At 41.3% G+C, this 13211-nt stretch overlaps 1 protein-coding gene across 1 annotated transcript in view; it reads left to right on the top strand.

Moving 5' to 3' along the window:
- Nucleotides 1-13211, top strand: part of LOC110155091 (neuronal acetylcholine receptor subunit alpha-7) — a 58703-nt gene that overhangs the window by 19800 nt on the left and 25692 nt on the right. The window contains exons 4-5 of the mRNA XM_020919150.2: nt 9472-9581; nt 11879-11958. Coding sequence (XP_020774809.1) covers nt 9472-9581; nt 11879-11958 — 190 coding nt within the window. The remainder of the gene's footprint in view (nt 1-9471; nt 9582-11878; nt 11959-13211) is intronic.

Raw genomic sequence — 13211 nt, 5'->3', positions numbered from 1 at the left:
CCAACACACTGTACACACTCTCCAACACACTGTACACACTCTCCAACACACTGTACACACTCTCCAACACACTCTACACACTCTCGAACACTGTACACACTCTCAAACACTGTACACACTCTCAAACACTGTACACACTCTCCAACACACTGTACACACACCCCAACACTGTACACACACTCCAACACACTGTACACACTCTCAAACACACTGTACACACTCTCAAACACTGTACACACTCTCAAACACTGTACACACTCTCCAACACACTGTACACACACTCCAACACACTGTACACACTCTCCAACGCACTGTACACACTCTCCAACACACTGTACACACACTCCAACACACTGTACACACACTCAAACACACTGTACACACACTCAAACACACTGTACACACTCTCAAACACTGTACACACTCTCCAACACACTGTACACACTCTCCAACACACTGTACACACACTCCAACACACTGTACACACACTCCAACACACTGTACACACTCTCAAACACTGTACACACTCTCAAACACTGTACACACTCTCCAACACACTGTACACACTCTCCAACACACTGTACACACACTCCAACACACTGTACACACTCTCCAACACACTGTACACACTCTCCAACACACTGTACACACTCTCCAACACACTGTACACACACTCCAACACACTGTACACACTCCCCAACACTGTACACACTCTCAAACACTGTATACACTCTCAAACACTGCACACACTCTCCAACACACTGTACACACACTCCAACACACTGTACACACACTCCAACACACTGTACACACTCTCAAACACACTGTACACACTCTCCAACACAATGTACACACTCTCCAACACACTGTACACACACTCCAACACACTGTACACACTCTCCAACACACTCTACACACTCTCCAACACTGTACACAGTCTCAAACACTGTACACACTCTCAAACACTGCACACACTCTCCAACACACTGTACACACACTCCAACACACTGTACACACACTCCAACACACTGTACACACACTCCAACACACTGTACACACTCTCAAACACTGTACACACTCTCAAACACACTGTACACACTCTCAAACACACTGTACACACTCTCACACACTGTACACACTCTCAAACACACACTCTCCACAACACTGTACACACTCTCCAACACACTGTACACACTCTCCAACACACTGTACACACTCTCCAACACACTGTACACACACTCCAACACACTGTACCAACACACTGTACACACTCTCCAACACTGTACACACTCTCCAACACTGTACACACTCTAAAACACACTGTACACACTCTCAAACACTGTACACACTCTCAAACACTGTACACACTCTCAAACACACTGTACACACTCTCGAACACTGTACACACTCTCCAACACACTGTACACACTCTCCAACACTGTACACACTCTCAAACACTGTACACACTCTCGAACACTGTACACACTCTAAAACACACTGTACACACTCTCAAACACTGTACACACTCTCAAACACTGTACACACTCTCCAACAGTGTACACACTCTCAAACACTGTACACACTCTCCAACACTGTACACACTCTAAAACACACTGTACACACTCTCAAACACTGTACACACTCTCCAACACTGTACACACTCTAAAACACACTGTACACACTCTCAAACTCACTGTACACACTCTCCAACACTGTACACACTCTCCAACACTGTACACACTCTCAAACACTGTACACACTCTCCAACACTGTACACACTCTAAAACACACTGTACACACTCTCAAACACTGTACACACTCTCAAACACACTGTACACACTCTCCAACACGGTACACACTCTCAAACGCACTGTACACACTCTCCAACACTGTACACACTCTAAAACACACTGTACACACTCTCAAACAGTGTACACACTCTCAAACACACTGTACACACTCTCCAACACGGTACACACTCTCCAACACACTGTACACACTCTCAAACACACTGTACACACTCTCAAACACACTGTACACACTCTCAAACACTGTACACACTCTCAAACACACTGTACACACTCTCAAACACTGTACACACTCTCCAACACACTGTACACACTCTCAAACACTGTACACACTCTCCAACACACTGTACACACTCCCAAACACTGTACACACTCTCAAACTCACTGTACACACTCTCAAACACTGTACACACTCTCAAACTCACTGTACACACTCTCAAACACTGTACACACTCTCAAACACTGTACACACTCTCCAACACTGTACACACTCTCCAACACTATACACACTCTAAAACACACTGTACACACTCTCCAACACACTGTACTGTGGGAAATTATGTGCTGATCATGCTAAATTCACCTAACATTATGGACTTTAGAATGACAGCAGGGTGGAAAAACACGAAGCAGAAAAACTGACATATGTGGTCCCCGTGGCATGTTCCCACCCATGATGTACTGGGTCAGCAGTATTGTTCATTTTCTTGCTGTATATGCTAAATCAACAAGTTAATGTTTTGTCAAGATGTAGTATAAAGCTACCCCTGATTTTGAGTTTGTCAGACGTCGTTCCGGGGTGGCAGTTGTACATGGTAATCAACTTGAATCTCACTCAATGGAAATGCTGAAATAAAGTGGCCTGTTTTCTCGGATTCTCCATCTCCTGTGCTTCTTTTTAGGACACACATTGAACCTTCCGAAAAACCCACAGTACACACTCTGAAACTCACTGTACACACTCTCCAACACTGTACACACTCTCAAACACACTGTACACACTTACCAACACTGTACACACTCTCAAACACACTGTACACAGTCTCCAACACTGTACACACTCTCCAACACTGTACACACTCTCAAACACACTGTACACACTTACCAACACTGTACACACTCTCAAACACTGTACACACTCTCAAACACTGTACACACTCTCCAACACACTGTACACACTCTCCAACTCACTGTACACACTCTCAAACACACTGTACACACTCTCAAATTCACTGTACACACTCTCCAACACACTGTACACACTCTCCAACACACTGTACACACTCTGAAACACGGTACACACTCTCCAACACACTGTACACACTCTCAAACTCACTGTACACACTCTTCAACACTGTACACACTCTCCAACACACTCTACACACTCTCAAACACTGTACACACTCTCCAACACACTGTACACACTCTGAAACACTGTACACACTCTCCAACACACTGTACACACTCTCCAACACACTGTACACACTCTCAAACTCACTGTACACACTCTCAAACACTGTACACACTCTCCAACACACTGTACACACTCTCAAACACTGTACACACTCTCAAACTCACTGTACACACTCTCCAACACTGTACACACTCTCAAACACTGTACACACTCTCCAACACTGTACACACTCTCCAACACTGTACACACTCTAAAACACACTGTACACACCTCTCAAACACTGTACACACTCTCCAACACACTGTACACACTCTCCAACACACTGTACACACTCTCCAACACACTGTACACACTCTGAAACTCACTGTACACACTCTCAAACACTGTACACACTCTCAAACACTGTACACACTCTCAAACACACTGTACACACTTTCCAACACTGTACACACTCTCAAACACACTGTACACACTCTCCAACACTGTACACACTCTCAAACACACTGTACACACTCTCCAACACACTGTACACACTCTCCAACACACTGTACACACTCTCAAACACACTGTACACACTTTCCAACACACTGTACACACTCTCCAACACACTGTACACACTCTCAAACACTGTACACACTCTCCAACACACTGTACACACTCTCCAACACTGTACACACTCTCAAACACACTGTACACACTCTCAAACACACTGTACACACTCTAAAACACTCTACACACTCTCCAACACACTGTGCACACTCTCCAACACACTGTACACATTCTCAAACACACTGTACACACTCTCAAACACACTGTACACACTCTAAAACACTCTACACACTCTCCAACACACTGTACACACTCTCAAACACACTGTACACACTCTAAAACACTGTACACACTCTCCAACACACTGTACAAACTCTCAAACACACTGTACACACTCTCAAACACACTCTACACACTCTCAAACACACTGTACACACTCTCAAACACACTGTACACACTCTCAAACACACTGTACACACTCTAAAACACTGTACACACTCTCCAACACACTGTACAAACTCTCAAACACACTGTACACACTCTAAAACACACTCTACACACTCTCCAACACTCTACACACTCTCCAACACTCTACACACTCTCAAACACACTCTACACACTCTCAAACACACTGTACACACTCTCAAACACACTGTACACACTCTAAAACACTCTACGCACTCTCCAACACACTGTACACACTCTCAAACACACTGTACACATTCTCAAACACTGTACACACTCTAAAACACTGTCTTTGGTGTCACTTTCTTATCATTTCAATTAAGAAATTACAAACAGACATAAAAAAATAGATAAATACAATAAAGTTTTTCTTTTCAGATTCTAAACTGTATATATAAATGGACATAGCTAACCTGCTTGCTGACGCATTCCAACTAGGAAGTGAGTATGGGCGCACTTCCAGCTCTGTCGGCTGCAATTCATTTTGTACTGAAAACTTGCCAAACCAGAGGTGAAGGCGGGAAGCCGTTACCTTCAACAGCCTGGCCCATGATTGGCTCTTTGGTTGCTATGATACTTGTGGAAAGAATTCCAATTATGGAACTTGGTTCCAAATTCACCCCATACCTTCCACCCTCGATGAGCTTCATTTGACTAGAGCCGAACGCTGTGGGTGACACTCACTTTGTCCACTTCTTTATACAGTCTATGTTTCCAGACATTTCATTGAGATAAAATTATTTCAGTGTCAAGTGTGGAACTGTTTTTTGTCAAGATAAGTTTAAATAAGTTCAGATAATGGTGATCGTGGGATTCCCCAGGCGTCATTGGACTGCTCTATAAACCATCTCTACTTATGATTGGCAGCTCTGGTTGTATGAGATTTCCTGCTCTGATCGTATTCTATTTGAAGCTGCTGGTCAGAGTGAGGGTTTGTGTCAGTGCTGTGTGGGCACCTATAGATCGTAACTCCATGATGTGCTTTTGAACTGTCTGACATCAGAGGATTCAGCTCCTCATTCAAAATACAATACAGCTCCAAAAGTCAGTGAGAAATGAGCTCTCATGCTGTTTCATATCTCTGTGTGGAGGCTCTGGTGCTGGTGTAGAAAAATATCAAGAAAACAAACTTTACATTTCAATGTTTTCTCTCATTTTTGTTCTATTTTTAATATTCAATGGCTTATTTGCCTGACTTATGCACACACAAAGACTGAGTGTTGGGTGTTACCTCCTCAAAAACAGACCTGGAGTTGTCTTTGTCTCATTCATTCATGTTTGAGGAATCCTTTCTTATTACTCTGTTTACATCTCCAGTGCTCAAAATGCTCTGTTTCACCTTGTGATGTCGAGAAAAATTACAGGAAAAATTCCCAAATTCTAGGGCTGAAATGATCCAAATGATTCTAGTAAATGTGTATGGAGTTTACAAACACAGTGGAGTGCTTCCTGTATCACCACATGACATCACAAGGTAGAACAGAGTGTTTTCTGTTTGAAAGGAGAAGTGTGCCTAAATGTGCAGGGATTGTGTGCTAAACTTGTGTGAATGAAACAAACTCCAGGTCTGTGTGTGATAAGGAAACGTGGGCCTTTAAAGTAGCTTTGTTCAAGTTCCACAATAATAATAATAATAATAATAATAATAATAATAATAATAATAATAATAATAATAATAATGCTTTACACTGCTCTCTCAAAGCACTTCACTCGGCTCCACACTCAGTGGTGGTACTCTACTGTTGTACCCACAGCTGCCCTGGGGCAGACTGACAGAGGTGAGGCTGCCAATCTGTACCATCAGCCCCTCTCACTACCACCAACACTCACACACGCACGCACACACACACCGTTCATTTAGGCAGTGTGGGTGAATAGTCTGAAGATTCAGCCATTGAACTTGGTCTGAGCAGGAATCAAACCTTCGACGAGAGCTCGAGCCACTGTTGTTTCCAGATTCTAGAATGTTTTGATACGTGATCGTGCTCTCAGATGAGGGCAAGACACAAGTTTGATTACATTGTACTTTGCCATGAAATATCCAATAATCAAATTCACAAATGTTGAACATGAACCTGAACTTGAACCTCAGTGACTAGAGCCAAAAAAAAACATAACAAAAAAAACAACAACAGCCTTTTAGTGACAATAATTTCAGCTGCCCCATTTGTATTAAATATTATTGGTCTATTGAATGTTGTGATGTCATCTGAAACACAGTAATTACAAACAAAAACTTACAGAACTTGCATTATAGTCCACAGATCTGACACTCCACAGATCTGACATGTGACATGTCCTGGTGGCGGCACCTGCTTGTTTCCATGGAGATAGATCACTTTAAAGCTATACTGTGGTTTTACAATTACAACACTAACTGCAAATGAACACACAAGCTCGATTATCTTGTGTGACCTTCATTTCCTGCTTATCTCCAGATTACAGACAGATGATTGTTATATTAGTGGATCTTGTATGAGCGATGTGCGTTGTGTTGTGAGTGGTTCCAGCAGACGCATACACAGCAGTACGAGTCTGAATGTGTGTTGTTGGAATGTGATTTGCATACAGCGCCCTCTCTCTCCTCACTTTTGGCAGCGCGTCCCTGGTGTTTTCAGAGAGGGTCCTCGGCTCAAGGTCAGCCTCTTCTCCCCTAATAAGACTTGTTTACATCCTGTCACCGACGGAAGGGGCCCGGGGAGGACAGGGCTGGAGAGGACAGTCTGGAGAGGGCTTCAGATTGAATGGATTTGAAGTTTGCCAATGAAAAGTCAAGCAAACTTCTCCTAAGGCTTCGACATGTTAAACTTTTGAAAGCATATATAGATGGGAGCACATTTAGAATATTAGCAAACAAGACCCAGGGCTGCAGTGACCTGATCTGTTCTAATGTCGTTTCCTCATCACAAACAAACCTGGAGTTTTGTTTTGTTTCATTCACACATGTTTAACACACAAACCCTGCACATTTAGGCAGCGTTCTTCTCTCAAACAGAAAAACCTCCACCTTGTGATGTCATGTGGTCATACAGGAAGTGCTCCACTGTGTTTTTAAACTCCTTACACCATCACTAGAATCATTTGGATAATTTCAGCTCTAGATTTGCTAGTCTTCATGACATCAGGTGGAACGGAGCATTTTGAGCTTTGGAGGTGTAGACAGACTCATAATAAAGAGTTACTCAAACATTTTAACATGACTAAAAGCTCACAAAAGTCGATTTTGTGCAATACAAGACCATTAAAAGAATCGTAATTGCATTTTAGTAATTGTTTTTGCTATGTGGACTATGAAGACTCACGAAAACGCGCAGCATGGGTGACTAGCACTCATGCCTCACAGCAAGAAGGTTCTGGGTTTGATCCCTGGGTCGCCCAGGCCTTTCTGTGTGGAGTTTGCATGTTTCTCCTTGTGTCTGGATGGGTTTCCTCTGGGCGCTCCGGTTTCCCCCATCAACCCAAAACATGCTACAGATCTCCATGAACAGTTGATAGTCAAGGTCAGTTAAATACAATCAATTCAATCATTGTGTCCTTAGGCAAGACACTTCACCCACATTGCCTACTATGAAAGTGGTGTGTGTGCGTGTGTGTGCGTGTGTGTGTGTGCGCGTGTGTGTGCGTGTGTGTGCGTGTGTGTGTGTGCGTGCGTGTGTGTGCGTTTGTGTGTGTGGTGGTCGGAGGGACCGATGGCACCGAGTGGCATGGCAGCTGCGCCTCTGTCAGTGTGCCCCAGGGCAGCTGTGGCTACAATAGTAGCTTACCATCACCAGGGTATAGAGTGAATGAATAATGCTGTGTAAAGCGTCTTTGGGGACAGAAAATGTCAGTGAAAAGCGCTATATAAATAAAGACTTACTTACTGACTAAACATGTGCCAAATGATGCTTTATCACACGCACACAAAAAGTCGACTACATAATTAACTGCAGTCCTAAAAGCTTCTGGTATTTGACAAAATATAAATTATTTTGGTGTGATATCTGACTCTTAGAGAATAAACCATCTTATATCACCAAAAGCGTATGTGAAGTGGAGTAATCTTGCATTCTTTGTCCGTCTCTCTCTTCTGAAGTCAAAAGTCTTTCCAGGCTCCACACAGAAAGATCAGGAATCTAACCCACAACCTCCCACTGAGAGGAGGAGAACTGATAACCAGCAGCACAGTCACACAGGGAGGACATTTGAGAGATTGCAGTGGCTCGATACTTGTTGTCCCGTAAGACTTGTTTACGTCCTGTCCAAAACAAGCTTATCCCTGGAGAGTCTGACACACTCTGGAAATGAAACAGGATCTGAAATTGTGTTTGAAAAGGGAGGCTGAAGCTGTCTGCACGCTCTGGTCCACAGTGAACAATTATAGTGGGATTTGTCTGTAAATGGTCAAAAAGTAGACTTGCTTTTTATGACGTCTTTGTAATGACTGACCTTAAAAATGTAAACATAAACTGGAACAAAATCATATATTTAAATTAAGTATTGTGCCAGCTAAATGACTGAATTTAATACTGCATGAAAAAGGGCTTATTTTTATTACTAAGCATTAAGATTGTTGTCTGTTGAAAGGCCAAACCTAAAAAACAAGCAGCAGGGATGACAGGTGGAAATGAGCTCTAGTGTTGCAGTCGGGCAGCGTGCATCGCTCCTGTTAAGGTTAATATATGTTGTGCACCGTCCCTGTCTCATAAATAAAATAAATAATAAATTAGATTAAGATATCAAGTTTGTGAATCACATCTTCCCTCATGTGTCACCCAGTTTTTCATGGATTGGTTATCAGGTCCAAGATATTGGTTCAGCCGATGAAACAGCTGGTGTATCAAGACGATTTACTGGCCAATGTTGATCCGAACGTCTCTTAATATTTAACTTGTGTTTTTCAAAGTTGCTCTGTAGTTACCTTAAATGGTAAATAACAGTTAAAGCACATTTGAATGATTTTTACCACTCAGCGTTTGTGTTTAATAGAAATAAATCATATTTTCAGACTCTACCCGAGTATCAAGTATCTGTATCAAACAGAACAAAATGGATGGTGCGTCACTATTTGGAACTTTCTTGAATATTTTTACAATGATCTGGGGACAATAACGTACCATAAATATTTATCTGCTTAGACTATCTGGAATGTTGAAGGTTCAACTTGACCCAGTTCATATTATTGTTGTGTCAATAAGCAGGACACCTCACAGCCTGTTGTTTTGTGTGATAAATTTAAATGTAAATGTTTTTCAGTACTGGACCGACTTCTACCTTCAGTGGAATGTGTCTGAATATCCCGGAGTCACAAATGTGCGTTTCCCTGACAACCAGATCTGGAGACCTGACATCCTGCTTTACAACAGGTACACACAAACACACACACACACACACACACACACACAAGCGCACAAACACACACATTTTTACCATCCACTTCTACTTTTTGTTTTAGTCTTAACATTGATTGAAACAAAAACACTTAAACCTTCATCATGACTCAAAGTTAGGTTTACAGTTCAAATCTGCGGAGCGGCAAGCCTGCTCAGTGTAATAATACATGTGTTTTCAAAGGTATCGAGCAATGAAAACTCCTGTAGCTGACTAAATGTAAAACCGATGTTTAATGCCATATTCTGGAACATTTACATATTACTGGAGCATAACAGCGCCATGGAGACAATAGGCTAACTGACTGGTTGATTTCCATATTTTTCCTTGCTGTTTCCAGTGGGATGTACATGTGCAAAACCTCACAACATTTTGCTTGAAAAAAAGAAAATGTATTAAAATAGTCCAAACCCCATCTCCCCTCCACTGTTATATAATGATTTACTCTGATACATCAAACAGTTACTCAAGTATTCTACAGGAGCTCTAGGAGCTTTAAGCCGTGTTAGAACACTGTTACCTCCTCAAAAACACACCTGGTGTTATGTTTCATTCACACGTTTGAGAACTTTTTATTATGACTCTGTCTACATCTCCAGATCCAAACGCTCTGCTCCACCTTGTGATGTCATGAAGTGGTAGTTTTCAAGTAAACTGCTTCTTTGGCCTTGTGTTTAGTAGAGATTGGAAACGTCAGGGCTGAAATGATCCAAATGATTCTAGTGAAGGTGTGTGGAGTTTAAAAACACAGTGGAGCACTTCCTGTATTACCGCATGACATCACACTGTGCAGGTTTGTGTGTTAAACATGTGAATGAAACACAACACAACTCCAGGTGTGTGTGTGTGTGTGTGTGTGTGTGTGTGTGTGTGTGTGTGTGTGTGTGTGTGTGTGTGTGTGTGTGCGTGTGTGTGTGTGAGATGAGGAAACATTAGACTGTGGATCAGATAATATGGTCTTATGGCTGCACCATATTACAGAGAAAAAGAGAGCCGTTGGTGGACGGCTCATGCAGAGTCTTTGGTCTGTGCTGTGCACAAACAAACACTGAGCTCGTTCCTTCCTCTTGTACCTGTGTGCTTAAGATTAGCAGCTCATCGCTAACGACAACCAAAAATGCTAATACTAACCCCGTGTTGCGTTGAGTGAGGAGGGGCTCTTGTCAGGGGGATACTGGCGGCTTTTTAATGAGACGAGCAGACGCTTTGGGCACTGAGCCTGAATTTGAATCACAGTCGTATAAACAGAGAGAACTTTTGGAAATAACTTTTGTGCTGGTGATTGTCTCAGAATATTTGAAGAAGGAAATCATCCTGAATACAACACATTTTAAAAACAGTCTGGGATTAGAACATTAGAAAATACCAGTTGGGTAACACATAATAATGACACTTGAATTAATCGAAACCCTAACTTGAACTCATTGTCGAGATCATATCCTGGTACATCAAATCTATCCATCTATAAAACCACCATGTTGAAACGGTATACTTGCATTCACCTGAATGTATTCAGTATTTGACATTTTTATTATAGGTATGCACTATATTTAGAAGTTTAAAGTTTTATTACATTATAATGTCATGTATTGTGTTGTCATTTTGAAGTTAGTGCTAGATCATGTGACAGCCGTGTTATTAAAGGTCCCATATTAGATTCTTTTCTGATCTATTCTATGTCGTTTCCTCATCACAAACAGACCTGGAGTTGTGTTTTGTTTCATTCACATGTTTAACACACAAACCTGCACATTTAGCACGAGTTCTTCTCTCAAAGAGAAAACACTCTTCCACCTTGTGATGTCATGTGGTGATACAGGAAGTGCTCCACTATGTTTTTAAAATGCATACACCTTCACTAGAATCATTTGGATCATTTCAGTCCTAGAATCCTCACCAGTCTTTACAGAACTAAAGGTAAATGGTAGATGAGGTAGATGTTCACTTGAACTTGATGGTGGAACACAGCATTTTGAGCTTTGGAGATGAAAACAAAAACAAAAGACGAAACAAAAGACAAAACAAAAGACAGCTCCAGGTCTGTTTTTGAGGAGGGAACATTACAACATGACTAAAAACTCATAGGAGTCAGTTTTATGTTAATATAGGACTTTAAACGGATATATTTTTCATTTACTTAATTACAGGTATTTTTACTGATAACCTTGAAAAACAAGTATTGTGACTTTCTTGTCTCCATGGAGATAGATGAGGTTAATGCCATTCTGTGGAACATTTTAATAACATTGTGTCTTGTGTTGTTTTTCTGCAGTGCGGATGAGAGGTTTGATGCTTCGTTCCACACAAATATTTTGGTGAACTCCTCAGGATACTGTCAGTACCTGCCTCCTGGTGAGAATCTTCTACCTGTCCACGGGTTTCACATCAAACATGTGCACTGTTGTCATAGCAAAAGAAAATGTTTTTTAATGGTGAAAAATCATCAAGTTGTCACATAAAGAGGAAACTTAAGCCCAGGAATATCTATTTGTAAGATTCCGTTTTCTTTTTACCAAATGACATTTTAAGCAATAATGAGAGACTGTGCAATCAGTGTGTAATTACAATCACAGCACTAATAATTAGTTAGAAAAAAAACAATTGAAAAACACTTCTGAATGATATGGGGCTTGTTCTGCTTCACAAAACATGGAGCATATGATTGTTGAAGAGGTTTCTGGCATTTAAACATCAGAACAGGTCTGTGCACTCCCATATTCACAGTATTTACATCATTTCATCTATGATCACATGACATGATCATTTTCCCATCAATTTCACTCAATTAAAGCTCATTGAGGCCAACAGTTATGGGGCGAATTTGGAGCTGAGTTCAACATTAGGAGAAAGGAATTTATTTACAGACAAAATAGTGAAATAAAAACACCAGGATCTCACGTCCTGTTTTGAATGTGGTGGCTCTATGACTATCTATCAATCTATCTACTATCTATCTATCTATCTATCTATCTATCTATCTATCTATCTATCTATCTATCTATCTATCTATCTATCTATCTATCTATCTATCTATCTATCTATCTATCTATCTATCTATCTATCTATCTATCTATCTATCTATCTATCTATCTATCTATCTATCAATCTATCTACTATCTATCTATCTATCTATCTATCTATCTATCTATCTATCTATCTATCTATCGGCCCTGTCCCTCTCTTGGTCTAGTCTCAGTGTAGTCCTGGTTCGGTTCTGGTTTGGGTCTGGTTTGGTTCTGGTTCGGTCCTGTCCCTCTCTTGGTCTAGTCCTGGTGTAGTTCTGGTTTGGTCCTGTAGTGCTGGTTTAGTCCTTGGTCCCTGTTTGGTCTTGGTTTGGTCCTGTGCTAATCCTGGTTTAGTTCTTGGTCCTGGTTTGGTTGGATCCTGTATTTCTCCTCTAGTCCTGGTTTAGTCCTGGTTTAGTCCTGGTTTAGTCCAGATCCAGTCCCAGTTGTGACGTGGTGCGTCCGTGTGCCTGTGTACAGATAAACACTGCTTTTATGCACAAGCATATCAAACACTTTTATTGAAGCATTTTTTTTTCTATTTTGGGACTATATTTTCCCACCACCTGATGATTAAAGATGGTGTTACCATGGAGACGT

This window comes from Boleophthalmus pectinirostris, unplaced genomic scaffold (genome assembly GCF_026225935.1).
Source record: "Boleophthalmus pectinirostris isolate CB_2022bp ecotype Guang Dong unplaced genomic scaffold, ASM2622593v1 HiC_scaffold_2, whole genome shotgun sequence".
Classification (NCBI taxonomy): Eukaryota; Metazoa; Chordata; class Actinopteri; order Gobiiformes; family Gobiidae; genus Boleophthalmus; species Boleophthalmus pectinirostris.
The sequence above is the reverse complement of the archived record's forward strand: the minus strand, read 5'-3'. Positions and strand labels throughout refer to the sequence as shown.